At 44.0% G+C, this 17382-nt stretch overlaps 1 protein-coding gene across 2 annotated transcripts in view; it reads right to left on the bottom strand.

The window, feature by feature from the left end:
• ARFGEF3 (ARFGEF family member 3) overlaps positions 1 to 13140 on the bottom strand; it is a 185259-nt gene extending 172119 nt beyond the window's left edge. For both annotated transcript variants that reach the window (XM_060616769.3, XM_060616770.3), the window contains exons 1-2: positions 12347 to 13140; positions 3536 to 3587 (exon numbers count right to left, since the gene is read on the bottom strand). In XM_060616769.3, coding sequence (XP_060472752.2) covers positions 3536 to 3587; positions 12347 to 12431 — 137 coding nt within the window. In that variant the 5' untranslated portion in view covers positions 12432 to 13140. The remainder of the gene's footprint in view (positions 1 to 3535; positions 3588 to 12346) is intronic.
• Positions 13141 to 17382: the final 4242 nt, after the last annotated feature.

Raw genomic sequence — 17382 nt, 5'->3', positions numbered from 1 at the left:
TGATAGACCTCACTGCATGCCTGGAATACAAACACATTCCTTTGCACACACGGATGGCATCACCAGCTCTTTATCATTAGGATAAACACTCCGAATTATCTGCTAACAACGGTGAAAGTACGAAAACACATTATAGATAAATATAGATACAGATACAGATACAGATATAGATAGAATTCATCCACAGTTCCTGGTCCACCATTCCTGCCACCAGTTTGGTGACCCCCTTCTACAGGTTATACAAGCTGGCAAGCTGGCTCTGGGTAAATCTTGAGGCCATGGGTGAAAGTAAAGTTAAATGACATGGCTGAATGGAGACCAACCATGTCCCCATTAACACTGCACTTTCTCTAACTCATCTGCCCCCCACCCCAACACACACACCAAGAGTTGGGAAAGACCAGTTGTCTTTTGATGAACATTCTTAAGCAGTAGGCCAGGAGCCTCTTCTGGTATCACTGTTATGTTCTTAGGCCTAACACTAATAGGTAGAACTTTTATCTCAGACCCAGAACCACAGAAAGCTCAGCTGTCAGGCTCAACCACTCTCTGGATTTGGAAATAGCTTTTAGAGCCTTTCTGGCTCCAATAGCCACTAAGAAAAATGTAAAGTTCTGGTTTGCACATATTTTAAATTGACATTTACATTTCTTCGTCATAATTCTAATTACTTGAAAAGGCTATAATTCTGGCATATTGGAATTATTACAGTTTTTAGTTAAAACATATCACTTATTTAAATGTATTAATGAAATCGAAATACCACACCAATTTGAAAACCAGCTTCATCCATCAAAAAAGTATATGAGCAAACTTAAAAAAAATTTTTTTTAATGTTTATTTATGAGAGAGACAGAACACGAGCTGGGGAGGAGCAGAGAAAGAGGGAGACGTAGAATCCGAAGCAGGCTCCAGGCTCTGAGCTGTCAGCATAGAGCCTGATGCGGGGCTCAAACTCATAAACCTTGAGATCATGACCTAAGCTGAAGTCAGATGCTTAACCCACTGAGCCACTGAGACGCTCCTATGAGCGAACTCTTCAGAGTAAAAGATGCTACATTGTTCTCTTTTCTCCTTGAACTTGTATTTCCATTCTGCTTCCCCAACTTAATTTTCTCTCAATATTATATGTTTTAATTATGTTTTTAATGGTTATTTATTCTGAGAGGCACCGTACATGAATGGGGCAGGGGCAGAGAGAGAGAGAGAGAGAGAGAGAGAGAGAGAGTGAGAGAGAATCCAAGCAGGCTCTGCACTGTCAGAGCAGAGCCCAATGCAGGGCTCGATCCCATGAACCCTATGATCATGACCTGAGCCAAAATCAAGAGCCAGATGCTCAACCACCCAAGCTACTTAAGCGCCCCAATATGTTTCAATTCTTGAGAGCTTTTTTATTAATCTCCCTACTATATTTCTGTGTATAACATGTATACAAAGTGATTTTTTAAAAGTCTCCTGTGCTCATGAGGCTTAAAAGTGTTTACTTTTCTTCTGGCTTGAGGTACCATTATGAATGCACCTGATACAAACAGTATTAATGATTATATATAAGAATGTTAATGTAGTTAACACAAAAAGTATAACTTTATCGGAAATGCATTCATAAAGAAACAGATAGGTAGGCCTTGTTTATTTTTATCTTCAATTACTTCATATATCTATGGATGAGTATCCCTTATTGCTAGAATAAGGTGGGATTTAACATCATTTCTAGACCTTTTCACTCTTACAGATGTAAGCAGTAAGAAAACTTAGTTACATAAATAAGAATGAAGGAGACTTGGCATCAAAACATCTTTTTTGTCTATTATAACTAGAAGAGGTCTTCCTTCAATGTTGCTGAAAGCCAAGAAGTAAAAACTAACCTGCAAAAAGATGTGTGGTCTGGTCATTACATTCATCCCTTTTACCAACACAAACACTAGTATTTTCACAGTCCTTTGTTGGGGGAAGACATTTCTGCACCCCCGCAGAACATACCGCGGTAAGATTCAGAATGGGATGGGTAATGGCGATGCTTTCCTTGCTCAAGGGGAAGAAGAGGGACTATAATAGGTAGGCTAGAAAAGGAGATGTGGCAAAACCAGTTTTTGGAAAGGGCACCTATAGATAATGAGGACCAGGAAATCATCTCCCTTAAACTACCTATGCCTTCGTATCTCTAGGAGAGTCTTCATGATCTCCTATGTGCATGGGTACCCCAGCTGGAACACCGCCCCCAGCCCCCCTGGACAAGAGTGATGCTGGCAGCCATTCTGTCCATTTAGCTTTATGCACACAAAAGTACATGTGGTTTGATAAACACATGAATTTCCTTATAATATATCAGCTTGCAGCATGATGCTATAGGAGAAGCAATAAATTTTTAAAAGACACAGAATCGTAATTCTTGTTCATTCTACTTGCAGAGATGGAAAACGCCTAATAAGTCATTATGTCCTGACAGTTTAGGACTATACTCAACAAAAGACTGTAAGTTCAACGTTTTTAATAATGTCCCAAAACATCAGGAAACCATCCAAAGGTCTACTACTAAGAAAATTACCAGGGTGCCTGGGTGGCTCAGTTGGTTAAGCATCCGACTTTTGATTTTGGCTCAGGTCATGATCTCACGCCCCACATCGGGCTCTGCGCTGACAGCACAGAGCCTGCTTGGGATTCTTGCTTTCCCTCTCTCTCTGCCCCTCCCCCCACTTGTGCACTCTCTCTCACTCTCCCAAAATAAGTAAGTAAACTTAAAAGAAACTTATTAAATAAATGTTAGAGCAGCCATATAATGGAAGAATATACAATATTTTAATTTGAAGAACATATATTGACATTAGAAAATGTTCTTCATATGATATGGGCTGAAGAAACAAGCAGGAAACAAACATAATTAAAATTTCATATTAACTTATAAACATATGTATATGTAGGAAAAAGTCTGTTAAGAAAACCTATTAAACTGTTTTTAGCGGCTACCTTTAGGTGGTGTAATTATGGGCAACTTTCTTATTTGTTCTTTCCAAATCTCCCACAGAGGGCATTTCTCTCATTGGTGAAGGATGATGGGGAATTGTCCGGAAGGTGGGGAAAATAGACTCACCATCTCAGGGCTGTTGTAGGTGGCCAGAGTTTGTGAGATGGTGTTCAGCCAAGGGGCTGGTGGGAGTCAGATCCACCCCACAGGGTGTAGGGCTGCTTCTCCCCAGTGGGGGTGCCATTTCCCGATCTACGGTCAAAGACTTTGTCCACTGGCTACATTCTTATTGAGGTTTTAGTCATTTCTCTCCTTGACCAATTTTATCCTTTCATCTCATTTCCTCAGCTGTTTCTTTCAGATTACTGACTTCACTCATTCCACAGATGCCTAGAAATCACCACAAACAGGTCCCCATCATGCTAACCTCATGATCTATCCCATTTCATGGATGTAAAAAAGCCATCGGTCCACAAGTAAAAGGCTATAAGCCAGTAAGATTATCTGGGCTTTCAGAGAAACCCAGTAGGAGATTTTTACTTTCACTATATTATACAACTCCGGTCTCCTTACCTCAGCAAGTGTGGGGGGATCTTGACAATGGTATCCACACCACCCAGGGTTTCTGCAGAAGGAAAATTACAAAGTTAAAAATAAATATGTATAGAGTGGGAATCTGCAAATAAATATCACGATTAGTTTTTTTTTTTCCCCTAGAAAATCCTATAATTATAAATTGGTCAGTTCTCAATTATCTGCATGCAAGTTATCCATACTTCAAAATCCTTCTCCCTTGATAGCTCCAAAGACGCCCTTAAAGAAGTTTAAAATTAGGATATATTTCCCTATAGAGATACAAAATGAATAGTTAAATTTTTAACCTGAACTGGAATGCCAGTTTAACCTATTGGCTAACTGGCTAAAATGCTGTATTCTTGTAATAAAAAGCAGAGAAAGGACAAAGGACACAAAAGTAAAAACAAACTCTTGGGATGACATCAAACTAAAAAGCTCTCGCAAAGGAAACCATCAACAAAAACAAAAGGCAACCTACTGAATGAGACAAAATATTTGCAAATCATATATCTCATGAGTTAATATCCAAAATATATGAAGAGTTCATACAACTCCACACCAGAAAATACACAAATAATCCAATTTAAAAATGGGCAGAGGATCTGAGTAGGCATTTTTCCAGAGAAGACATACAGATAGCCAACAGACACATGAAAAGATGTTCAACATCACTCATCATCAGGGAAATTCAAATCAAAACCACTGTGAGATATTAACTCACACCTGTCAGAATGGCTAGAATCCGAAAGGAAAGAAATAAGTGTTGGCAAGGATGTGACAAAAGAGAACCCTTGTGCACTGTTGGCGGAAATGTAAATTGGTACAGACACTGTGAAAAACAGTGTGGAGGTTTCCCAAAAAATTAAACATAGAACTACCATTCAATTCACTAATTCCACTATTATGGGCTCCTTTACTCAAAGAAAACAAAAACACTAATTCGGAAAGATATATGCATCCTACATTTATCGCAGCAGTATTTACAATAGCCAAGATATGAAAGCTACCTAAGTGTCCCTCAATGAATGAATGGGTAAAGAAGATGTGGTATAATATATACAATGGAATACTACTCAGCCATAAAAAAGAATGTGACATCTGTGACAACATTGATGGACCTAGAGGGCGTTATGCTAAGTGAAATAAATCAGACAAATACAAATACCACATGATTTCACTTCTATGTGGAATCCAAAAAACAAAATAGACCAAAACCAAAAATACACTCATGAACATGTACAGAGAACTAGTGATCACCAGAGGGGAGGGGTGTGGGGGATGGGTGAAATAGGCGAAGGGGATTAAGAGATTCAAACTTCTAGTTACAAACTAAGTAAGTTGCAGGGATGAAAAGTACAGCATCGGGAATATTGCCAATAATATTTTAATAATTTTGCATGATGACATGGTAACCACACTTAAATGTGAACATTTTGTATACAGTGGTCAAAACATTAAGTTGTACACCTGAAATCAATACAGTATTGTATGTCGACTAAACTTCAATTAAAACATAATGGGGCACTTGGGTGGCTCAGTCAGTTAAGCATCTGACTTTAGCTCAGGTGATGATTTTGCGGTTCCTGAGTTCCAGCCACGCACTGGGCTCTGCACAGACAGTGTGGAGCCTGCTTGGGATTCTCTCTCTCCCTCTCTCTCTCTGCCCTTCCCCAACTTGTTCTCTCTCTCTCTCTCTCGCTCAAAATAAATAAACTTAAAAAAATAATAGTAAATATAGAAAGGAAAGCTATTTCCTTGAACATACTGTTTCAATACCCTTAAATAATAATTTATACTTGTGAGAGACTTTGCAATTGACAAAGCATTTTATGCGACATCTCATTATTCTCACGCACACTTATGACGTGATATATTCAACTTTTTTTAAATCGCCCTATAGCTAGGGATACTGAAAGGAGGCTCACTCTTAAATCTCATGAATTTAGGCTGGATGGTCAATACTTTACCATTGTTGTGGATTATATACATTACTTCTGCCTCCAATTGTAGAGAAAATGAAACACGATTCTTTTTCTAAAAACTGTTCTTTTTTTTTTTTAAAGCTTATTTATTTATTTTGAGAGAGACAAAGACAGCGTGAGTAGGGGAGGGGCAGAGAGAGGGAGAGAGAGAACCCCAAGCAGGCTCCACACGGTCAGTGCACAGCCTGATGTGGGGCTCGAACCCATGAAACCGCAAGATCATGACCCGAGCTGAGACAGAGTGGGGTGCTCAACCGCCTGAGCCACCCAGGCGCCACCCCCCCCAACCTAAAAACTGTTCTATTTCAATAGCTCTAACAATTCTGCACCCAATTCTGATGTATGTGGGGGGAGGGGGAGGGGGAGGGGGGAGGCTTCCCCACATGAACAAGCAATTCTCTCACACCAGCCGAGTGTCCTACAATTTAACTCAATTCTGACGCTATCTACCTGGAGAGAGTATCAGATCAGATCACGGGTTAAGGGCTCAGTCCTCCAGGACTGCACCCCCCCGCCCCCCCTTCAGACACCAATCCCAAATCCAGGTTGTCACCTGCGCTTCTGACTGACCGGCTGTAGGTTGAAGGGTCTAATGGCCCCCTCCTTGGGTTCAGTTAATTTGCTAGGATAGCTCGCAGAACTCGGAGAAACATCTCACTCACTACATTCCTGGCTCATTATAAAAGGACATGACCCAGGAATGGCCAGCTGGAGCTGGCAAAGGAGACAGAGCCGCCTAGTGAAAACATGTGGTACGCAGAGATGCATACGTCAAGGTGTGGGGAAGAAGCGTGGAGCTTCCACGCTCTCCGAGGGTCCCATTCTCCCCAAACCTCCGTGTGTTTACCCACCCAGGAGCTCTCCACACTGTGTTCTTTTGGTCTTTTCATGGAGACTTCATCACCCAGGAATGATGACATCCTTGGCCTTCGGAGACCAATCTCAATCTCCAGCCCTTCTCCTTTCCCTGGACGTCTGGGGTGGGATTAAAAATTCCAACTCTCTAAACACAGGGCAGGTTCTCCTGGCAACTGGTCCCCATTCTTAGGTCACTTCACTAACATGGCACAAACCACTTTCTGGTTCTCTTCACCTAGGAAATTCAAGGATTTTAGGGGCTCCGTGCCAGAAGCCAGGACAAAGACCAAATATATATTTCTTATTAGAAATCCCAATATCACAAGCTCCAATTTGCTCCCAGTTTTTCAGCTCAAACTGCGTTGACTCCTTTCTTCATTGCTTAGGGTCGACGAGCCCTGTCAACGTGAACCGTGTTCATTGGAGGAGGAGGAAACTTTCTCCCAACCTGTTAAAAGATCAGAAGGAAAAATGGACACGAGATGTATCCCTGAGACTCAGGAGTACGAACAGTCCAAAACGTGATGATGGGATCTGGGTCTGTTGTGGCCAAAGGGACAAACAGTAGGCGTAAGCGAGAGGATCCGCAAAACAGAAAGATGGGATCAGCAGGGTCGGTTATGCTGTCGCCAACAAGGCCAACAGAGGAATGGGAAGAACTGAGGGCAGTCGTTAGGATGAGACACGATAACAAGAAAGTGAAGCCCTGAGATGCATGTGCAGGGAGCATACCCAAGACCACTCGCACCAGCACGGCCTCCAGTTAGCAGGGCAGGGGCCAGTGCTCGGGACAATTTGATGCCGTTCCCCAAGAGGAGGGTTTGACACTAAACAACCAAATCAGTGCAGTTCCGCTCATCAGAGAGAGGGGTTTCTGTTCAACTCAGGATGTTCAACAGTGCCCAGCCCTACAACTGCTAACAAGGAGCCCTGGGTCTGGCTGCGTTCCACTCCAGTGGGGTTGGAGGTAAGAGAAGAGGGCTCGGGGATAACTCCTGAGACACTCAAACATTTCGGCCAGGGGTAAGTGCTGGAGCTGGCAAAGGAGACCGAGCCGCCCAGGCGTGATAAAAATTGGCAGCAGGTGGTCCTGGAGGCCAGGGTCAGGCGTCCATGGGTATGCGCTGTGGGGCTGAGAGCGCCCTGCTGGACCGAGGTCTGTATACCTTAGCCTTCACCCTCCGTTGGTGGAATGATGAAGGAGGAAGGCAGATGGCAGTGAGCTGAAGGGTAAGTAGGAAGTGGGGATGTGGACACGATCACTACAGAGACTTTTTAAGAAGTGTGTGGCTGCGCGTGTAACAGAAACTGTGGCTGGAAGCAAAAGTAGGTGGGAAGGTGGAGGGAAGGACGGCAGTGAATGGACTCCTCTTCCCCTACCCGGCGTCCCAGCCTCTCTCTAGTTTTCTTTCCCCTCCCCTCCATTTTCCAAATCCATTCTACACAAGTCCCCGGACGTATGTAAAACACTAAAAGTTTCTAAAATGAAGACATAGGCCCCTCCAGTTCTGATGTTCTGACATCTTATCCCGTCCAGCCGTTCCCGGCTCACATGCCTCTGGGATTGCCAGTTCTGGAAGGAGAATGCTATTCTCTCCTCGGTCTACAATCTGACCCCTTCCCTTATTCTTGTCTGTTCCCTAGTCAGACGCTTGTCTCCCTGACAAGAAAAATACATAACCTCGTTCACTCGAAATAGAGGAAAGATACATACCTATATTCCTTATCTGTAGTTACACAACCATTAAGAAAACTGATTTTCGGGGGCACCTGGTTCACCCAGTCAGTAGAGCATGTGACTCTTCATCTTGGGGTTGTAAGTTCAAGCCCCACACTGGGTGTAGAGATTACTTAAAAAAAAATCGTTAGAAATAAAAAAAAGAGGGGCGCCTGGGTGGCTCAGTCGGTTGGGCGGCCGACTTCAGCTCAGGTCGCGATCTCGCGGTCCGTGAGTTCGAGCCCCGCGTCGGGCTCTGGGCTGATGGCCCAGAGCCTGGAGCCTGCTTCCGATTCTGTGTCTCCCTCTCTCTCTGCCCCTCCCCCGTTCATGCTCTGTCTCTCTCTGTCTCAAAAATAAATAAAACGTTAAAAAAAGAAATAAAAAAAGAAAACTGATTTTCAGATAAGTGTTCATAACAAAGTAGAAAATAAAACCAAAAAACTAAAGTTAAAAAACAAAAACAAATGACAGTCCACCATATATAGTATAACCCTTTGCAGAAGGGAAATACTCCAAAATGTGATTAATGTTCTTTTGGGTGTTGAGATTACAAGTGATATTAGTTTTTTTCTTTATGCTATACAAACATTTTTCAATATTCTAAAATGAGTATATATAAGTTTATAAATAGAAAAAAAAGATGAATATCACTTAAGACCCAAACGAGTGACCAATGGACTTTGTTTATTGAACATCTGCTTCTCCTCCTACAGGGGCAGAAGCCACAGAGAAACATCAGCAACAGTCCCTATGTTCAAGAAGCACTTGTCTACACTGTCGACCTTTGTTGTTTTGGCTGACCAGCATCCACTCCCTTGTCTTCTGAAACAGCAAGCTATCTTTGTTTTTAGGAAACCATCCCTTTCTGACTCAGAGATTTCATTAAGCCTCGTAGCTTAGGCCTAGGCCAGTTAGGCCATTCTATTCCTTAGCTAGAGGACTGGTTTGGGTGCACACGTGACTCCTCAGGATCAAGAGAGAACAAATGAAACCGAAAACTGGGAGGAGTGACTCGAAGAGCCCCAGTCTCTTGAGACAATTGGATGATGGGCCAAGTGGGAGATGACCTCTTTCTCCTGCGATGGTTTAGGTATGGCGATGGCCTATCTCCTATAATAGAGATGCTTTCAGTGGGAGAGGACTCCTCTCTCCTGTGACAGGCTAAATGTCATGGTGACCCCTCTCCCCTATGATGGTTCAAGTGGGAGATAACTCCTTTCTCTTGAGACGGACTGGGTGTGGAAATGACTCTTCTCTCCCATGATGGCTTTAGTGGGAGATGATCCCTCTCCCCTCAGACGGTCCAAGTGTGCTAATGTTTCTTTCTCATGATATGGTCTAAATGTGATCATTCAGAAGCCCAAAGCCATGGAGACTCACATAGAGCATGTCAGTCACCCCAAAAAGAGCAGAACAAGGTCCTTGAACAGCGTCTAATTCCTGAACCAAACTCACCCCCACAGCTAGCCTCACCAGGGATAGTGAGTTAATACAGTGAATAAATTGTTTTGCTTAAATCAACTTGAATTAGGGTTTTGTTTTCCTCTGTTCTTCATTTGCTTTTGGTCTCCTGACTACAATATTTCTCAATTATCCTGGCCCTAGAAGAGTAGCTACAGCCAACTATAATCCAAAGTAGCAGGTGCTCTAAGACAGTCATGAGGGCAGGGCTCCAAACACAGAGGAGAAACTGATTCAACTGAAGAGCTCAGGAAATGCTTCCTCTGTGAGGTGAGCCTTAGGAGTCTGGGAATGGAATTCTCAGCATGAGTAAAGGCAGAGGAGTGTGCAGGGCACAGCGTGTTCAAGGAAGTGTTTGTAGTTTATTGAACCCTTGGTAGGGGGAGCAGTAAGAAAGAACAGCCAGGGTTGGATTCTGAAGCATGTTCTAAGGAATTTACCCTTTAATCTAGACAGAAATTATGGAGGTTGAGGAGGGGAAAGTGTTTACAGTAAAAAAAAAAAAAAAAAAAAGAAAAAAAATTGGTGGACCGGGGGAACATAGACTGGAGTGGGAAAGAGAACAGGAAACCATATAGCCTTTGTTCATGTTGCCTTCTCCCTCCGACATGCCCTTCTAACACACTCCTTATAGGGAGGAAGCATTTTACTCGTCCTTATATCCCCACTGCTCAATACAGGGGAGGCCTTCATAAATGTTTGCTAAATAAGTGAAGAAAAGAAGGAATCCACAGCTTACCTATTTTTCAAGTCAAATCTACTTTTTTTCATCAAAAGTTTTTTAACATTTTTATTTATTTTTGAGAGACAGAGAGCCTGAGCATGAGCAGGGTAGGGGCAGAGAGAGAAGGAGACACAGAATCAGAAACAGGTTCCAGGCTCTGAGCTATCAGCACAGAGCCTGATGCGGGGCTTGAACTCACAAACTGCGAGATCACGACCTGAGTGAAAGTCAGACGCTCAACTGACTGAGCCACCCAGGCAGCCCAGCTCAAATCTACTTTAAAAGCCCACCAGCTCACACCAATTCCCACCACTCAACCCCTAACCCCACACACATGACCTCCTCTTTTGATGTTTTCCTGATTTACTCATTTCAACTTGTAAAACGAATGCCAGGCCCTGTTACTTAACTATCTCGTGTACTGTCGTCTCCTCTTGGTAACTATAGAACAGTCACTGGGAAAGGACTCACATCCGCTCTTATAGTCAGGCTGGACTCCAGGCTCGACTCAGATAGTCTACTTACTTCCCAGGTGGGTTCAAGGACTTAAACTCAGCAACACTGCAGTATAACTTAACAAGATGTTGAGTATCAAAATTTAAACATTAAAAATACTACATTACACTTCTCTTCCCTGTTATCTAAATCTGCTTAACTTACAGCAAAATAATAACGAATACAAGGAATGGCATGTTTAAAGCGCAGTCAAGCCCTGCTTTATTATGTTACTCAGCCATCTGTGACCCTTCATTAGAGGCATTTGGGAATCTAGCTCTGAATCACTCTGCTGAATGACAATGGCAATGCAAAAATAGTCCTGTGGCTTTAAGAGCCTCACTGCTCATTTATATTTGGTCCATATTTCTGTAACAGTAAACAATGGTCAAGTTCTGCCTACGTGATAAAGTTCCTGGTAGAAAATACGATAGGCAGATGTTAAAGAAAAATGATATTGCTATGATTACTTGTACACACACACCCAACACATGTGAATTCGGATCTTCTAAGTGTTAACAGAGTTGCCTAAAACATCATCGGATTCTACATCTAGAGGCAAACCTACTAATGGCACTTATCTCTTTTCAGGTTGTGCTACATCGGTGTCATAACAAGCACTGACTGCTTTCTGGTCAAGAGAGAAAGAGATGTAATTTTATTTTGTAACTGAATGGCAACCGAGGAATCACATGCAGGCTTGGGCAAGGCCAGGGCCCCACGGGGCTGCCTTGGTTTCTCCTCGGCCTTTCCTTCTTCCCATCACTATCACTCAAGGCATGCTCCTGATCCCTCTGCATTCCCAACCAGAAACAAAATTTTGATTGCCCAAATTCCTGCTTAATTGGAACGTCTTTCGGTCTTCTCTGAGGTGGAGTTCTGCCCCCTGGGTCTGATGGGAAACCCAAATGTGCTACCTGGAACTTATTTCAATGCTTGCACAGCTCACAAATTTAAAATCCCACCTGTCTGAAGGGCAGACCACAACAGAATTGCAGACGTAACACAATCCCACCCGTGCGTAATTCTTCATGTACAATAACCATGGAAGCCAATACTCAACAAGCCGGCCTCTATCTGGAAAATCAAATCAAATAAGCCATTCCTGGCTGGTCACATTCGCCAGTGTTTCCAAACGGGGGTTGCTGGTTCAACTTCCCTCTTCCCCACAGGCGCTTGGAATCGGGCCCCTGGATTCGCACCGGCTGGTGGTCCTAACTCGGAGATGGGTGACCATCATCCACCTTGCTGGGAATCTGGAAAAGGGGGCCTCCTGGCGGGGAAGACGGCCGTTCCCCGTTAAGGTTTACTAGAAGATAGAGACCAGAGGGGAGGCGGATGGATGCTAACGCCCGAACCAAAATTCTCATATCCCACATCTAATCACTGAGGCAACTCTCGCAAATCGCGCGAAATGCATCCATCACCGAAGCTCCGCGGAAGCACCCCCCCCCTTCCCCCCCACGCATCAGGGCCGGCTCAGCCCCAGCCCGCGCGGCCCTCCGGCGGCGGCGAGCAGGGGCGCGGGCGCCGACCGGCCGGGCAGGTGCCCCGCGCCCCGCGCTTACCCAGGGCCCAGGTGCAGCTCTCTTTGATGGCTTTGTACTTGCTCCCGGACGCTTCCTTCTGCAGCTTCCTCAGGATCTCTTCCATCTTGACCTTCGTAGGGGTCCGGCCACCGACAGCGAGAGGAGCGCGCGCGAGGCCCGGCCAGGAACGCCGCCGCCGCCACTGCCCGGCCCCGGGCGCCTAGGCGGCCGCTGCGCTCGCCCCCCTCCGGCCCGGCGCGGCGGCTGATGAATCACGCCCGCTCCATGCCGCGGGCCACGTCAGCCCCGCCGCCCCGCCCCGCCCGCCGCCCCGCCCGCCAGGGTCAGGTGCGCTCGGCGCGCGCGGCGGCGGCGGGCTGGAGGCTGGAGGCTGGAGGCCGGAGGCCGCGGCCCCCGACCCGCCGCCCGGGCAGGCCCCGAGGCCCCGCGGAAAGGTGGAGGCGGATGTCCGGAGCTGGCTCGCCGGCCGGGCGTTGGCCGGGCGCGGCCCGAGGGAGCGTCTGATCGGCGGCGGGCAGCCGGCGGGGAGGGGCCTCGCCGCGGTCACCCCGACCCCGACCCGCGACCCCGGCCCTGCGCCGCGGCGGGCGGCGTGGGGGCGGCCCCGCCGGCCTTGCGGAGCCCCCCGCGCGGTGTGGCGGCGCGCCCTAGCATCCCGTTGTCCGGCGCTCTCTGTTTAGTGAGCAGCCCTCTTGGGCCACTCTCGGTGACAGGCTCGGGCGCTACCTGGGAATAGACTGTTGCTCTGCCCAACCTTGTACCAACACTATCCCGTGGAGGGGCTGGAGGGTGGGGGTTCATATCCCCATTATACACACGAGGAAGCCAGGCCCGGAGAGGCGCACTTACTTCCCCAGCCTCCAAGAGTTAGCCTCAAAACACATTTTTGTATTCGAACCCGCTTTTAAAAATGTCTCTTCTATTTCCCACCCTCCCCCCCGCCACCCCGATTTCCCTTCCTCTCTTGAGCTAGATTGTTATTCTCTGAAAAAAAAAAAGGGGGGGGGGGGAGACGCACAGGGGCCCAAACAGGTATCCAACTTCGGTGGGGGTGGAAGAGGGTGGACAGGAAGAGCTTCCGCAATGGAGAACCCTTAGGCTGAACTTGGGAAACAGACCGGGTGGCCGGATGTGGAAGGAAAGCAGCATTGGCCAGGGCCTCAGATCCTGAGAGAGCACGCTCTCTCGGTAACTTAATGTCCTTCACTCTGGAGGCCCTGGAATAGGCAAGAGGGAAAGCAGGAATCTCATTTGGCATCTCATTGTTTCCCTGTTGTGAACACCGTGACTAGGAACGAAGAAGGGATTTGAAGCATATTCGTTTCTCTTTAGAAATGTAACTGTAGTGGTAGTGGGGGAAAAAAATGGCAAAGGAGTAACTGGCAGCCGGGAGAACAGTAATCTAGAAATAAGCCAATGGTAGGTGGAAAGAATAGAGGAAAATATAGCAAGAGATATTTAAGGAGTTGAAGCTGTACCGTTTACTGACAGATTGAGGTGGTTAGCATCTGGGATGATTTCCAGGTTTCTCCTCTGAGAAAATGGGAGGGTGGTGGCCCCCTCTTCCAAGTTAAAGAAGAGAAGGGTTTGGCTCAGTCTTGAACGTATTCAGGTTGAAAACGATAATGAGATACCCACAGGGTGTTTCATTTATGGGCGGGAACTCAGGACAGTGCCGCCTGGTAGAAACAGGATTCGAAAGCCTTCAGGTATTGAGAACGGTTGATGCCTGGGGTTTGGCAAAGGTTGCAGGAGGCAGTGGCTGGAATGGGGAGAGCAGGATGCCAGGAAGGAAGTTGCGGGCCCCTTCATTTTTTTAAAAAAAGTATTTATTATCTTTATGATTAAAAGCAAGTTTACTTACCCTACAAACTAGAAAATGAAAAGTCATTTCAGAGATATAAAGTTTAAACAGCTTTGTAAAAAAGCTTTTACAGAGTATTAAGAAACAGATGCACTTGTATGCTCTGAAAAAATAGGCAGTGATTATGAAGTCAGTGCAAAAGACATGCAAATAAGTATAACCTATGAAAAGTGTTCAAGCACCTACTGATCAAAAGAGCACAAACATTGAAAGAAAAGGTGATTTTTAAAAAAATCAATCAAATTGGCTGAAAGATTGTAAATGCTGTTGCCCAGTATTAGTAAGGAGCTAGCCAACTGGATCCTCTTGTACTGTGGGTGCTAGAGGAAGGATAATCCTAGAGGGATTTTTGGATGGGAATACAGCACAGAAATGGCTACAATCCAGCAATCCTACTTTTAGGAATTCATCGGAAGCAAGTGATTATAGAAGTGGGTAAATATTTTCTGACAAGGATTTCAATGTGCTGTTCAATCATTTTTTTAAAAGTTGAAAACCGCCTACAGTCCAACATTAGAGAAATGGGTAAATAACCCATGATGTATGTATCCATAAAGCAGCATACGATATAGCCTTTAAGAATAATGTGGGAGAGGAATATTGAATGACATGAAAAGTGGTTGCTACTGCATAGCCAAATGAACTAAGAAGGTCATAAAAAGCTACATACATCCATGCACTAAATGACCTCAGTTTTGTTACTTAAACATTTGGTGTGGATGTACATAAAAATTTTAAAAAATAAACATACACACACAGGAAATTAAACATTTTTTTCTTTTTAAAATTGCAACGTGTTTTATTTTAAGTGGTAGAAAAAAGAAAAGTAGTATACAGGCAATGGCTATAGAGTGGACAGAGATAAATACAGAAAAGGATCAAATGGATGTGAGAGTTTAGTTAGGAAGCCTGTCCAAGAAGAGTAACGAGGGCAGAGTTTGGTTGCAGTAGATTCAGAGCCGAGAGAAACACAGGTGTAAACAACCCGCTCTAAATGTTGGCTATGAAGGAAAGTGAGAGCAGAATCATCAAAACACTTTTTTCAAACATCAGGTCCCTAGAAAATACCCTTTGTATCCACCCACTGTATGCAGACATACATGTATAGGTAGATTAAAAAACTGAAACAAAAAAAATGTTTAAGTCGCCTCCATACCCAATGAGGGCTGGAACTCACAACCTCGAGATCAATAGTCTCCTGCTCTACTGACTGAGCCAGCCAGGTGCCCCTGAAACAAAGTGTTTATTTATAAAAGGATACTTACTATTAAATAGAATAGAGTTACTATTAAATAGGATTTGATTCATTGTGGCGGGCTTGCTTGCCTGCTCTTAAATTCATTCCAGGCTGGAGACAGGAGGATAATGCTACATGCACAACCCAGGTGCTACATGCTTTGATGTCTCTTCCTTCCCACTAGTCTCAGTTATTTTGGTTAAAAATTCTAGTTCACACAAATAAGTTGCCATGCATGCTATTAATATACTTCTACTTAGCAAGTGAAATTACAAATTTCAGCAGGTTCTTCTTTAATCCTCAGCTAAAATGGTGATACATTTATATAAATTCTTCAGTGTATTTGAATCACAAAGCATTGGTAAGTAGTTTTCTTCTTTGGGCACCAACGTTAACACAATTATGGATTCAGGATTTTGAAAAACAAACAGATCTTTTCTTTAAGTGCTTTTTCTTGGTATTTCAAAGGTCTTTATTGGAAATGTTTGAAGTTTGACACAGAGACTTGTAATATCATTAATATCTTTAATTTTATTCCATTCAGGGCGTCTTTACTAATGATGCTCTCTTCCTGTGCTGCAAAAATGTTGAGAACATATAGTAACCATGGTGATTACTTAAAATGTATTTTGTAACTGTTGGATATATTCAGCATCTTGAAATATAGTGTTACTTTTTTTCCTGTAGATCCAACTCCAGTTATTAAAAAACGTTAAGTTATATGTGCCAATTTTGTTGCTAAAATACCATCTCCAAAAATGTTAGCCAAATGAGATAGCTTTTAAACAAAAATGTGAATCCCATTCCTGAGTTCATATAGCTTAATTAATATTTCCCTCATAACAACCAATAATTCCAGTATGATATAACATATATATATGTTAGTTCATGGAAAGGCTAAGCTAATTTAACAATGACCCAACAAGACAGTGGTTTACGGAACATAGATGGACTTTTATTTATCATTTAAACTACGTCCTGAGTCCCAGGGCAGGTCAGCATATACCAGTTCCAGTAGATCATTTGAGGACGATGTACCTTACTTACATCTCACTGCTCCACCATCCTGGAAGGCATTGTTCTCCCACAGTGGGTCCTAGGCAGGTTGCATTCTAACTGATAGGAAGTCAAATAGAGAGTATATGAGCCCAGGCGTCAGATAGACGTGACGGAAGTCACGCAAATCCCTTCTCTATTCCATTGGTGAAGGCTGCAGAGACCCACTTGGATACAATGTAGTTTATCTGAGCCTTCAAGCCCCCCCCCCCCCCCCCCCCAGATATCCTCCAGAGGCAGAGGAAGAAGAATTTGGTGGATGACCACCTCTGTCAGTTATGGTTCCGATGTGAACAAAACGTAACAAAAAGTAAAGGTTCTCTTAATGAAGTTAAACAATTATCACTACATTTGTTTTCAAGAGACTCCGTGGCGATTCAGTAGAAGTCTTAGGATGCCAAATGTATGAACAGTCTGTGAACAGTGTTTCCAAGTAGCAATGTAGGTGGTGATTTCTAATAACATTTGAAATTACTCCGCCAAGTTTCCTGGTCACGTTTACTTCTGAATCACTTGCAATTCTATTACAATTTACCGGCTTAATTTATATTTTTCAGACAGTATTCCTCCAATTCTATCAAGGTCCTCAAACCAGTTATATTTTAGCTTAAATTTAAACAGAATAAATCCTTCATAAAAATTGGCATCTACATTTGACATAAATTGAATGTATGATAACTTGAAATATCAGTGCTCCCATTAAGTAGAATCATAGAACCTGTGTCTGCTCTCACCTTACTAAGTATTAATTCTATTCTGTATATTCTCTGGACCTATAAATTTGTGAAGAGACCGTATTATCACTTAGCAGTATCGTTTTAAGTTTCTCCGATGATTTGTCATCAAGGATCGTATTCACCATGACCATACATGCCAAGAATAATTTTTTTCAACAAC

The sequence above is a fragment of the Panthera onca genome, chromosome B2 (genome assembly GCF_046562875.1).
Source record: "Panthera onca isolate mPanOnc1 chromosome B2, mPanOnc1 haplotype 2, whole genome shotgun sequence".
In the NCBI taxonomy this organism is placed as follows: Eukaryota; Metazoa; Chordata; class Mammalia; order Carnivora; family Felidae; genus Panthera; species Panthera onca.
This window is presented reverse-complemented; position numbering and strand designations above follow the sequence as displayed.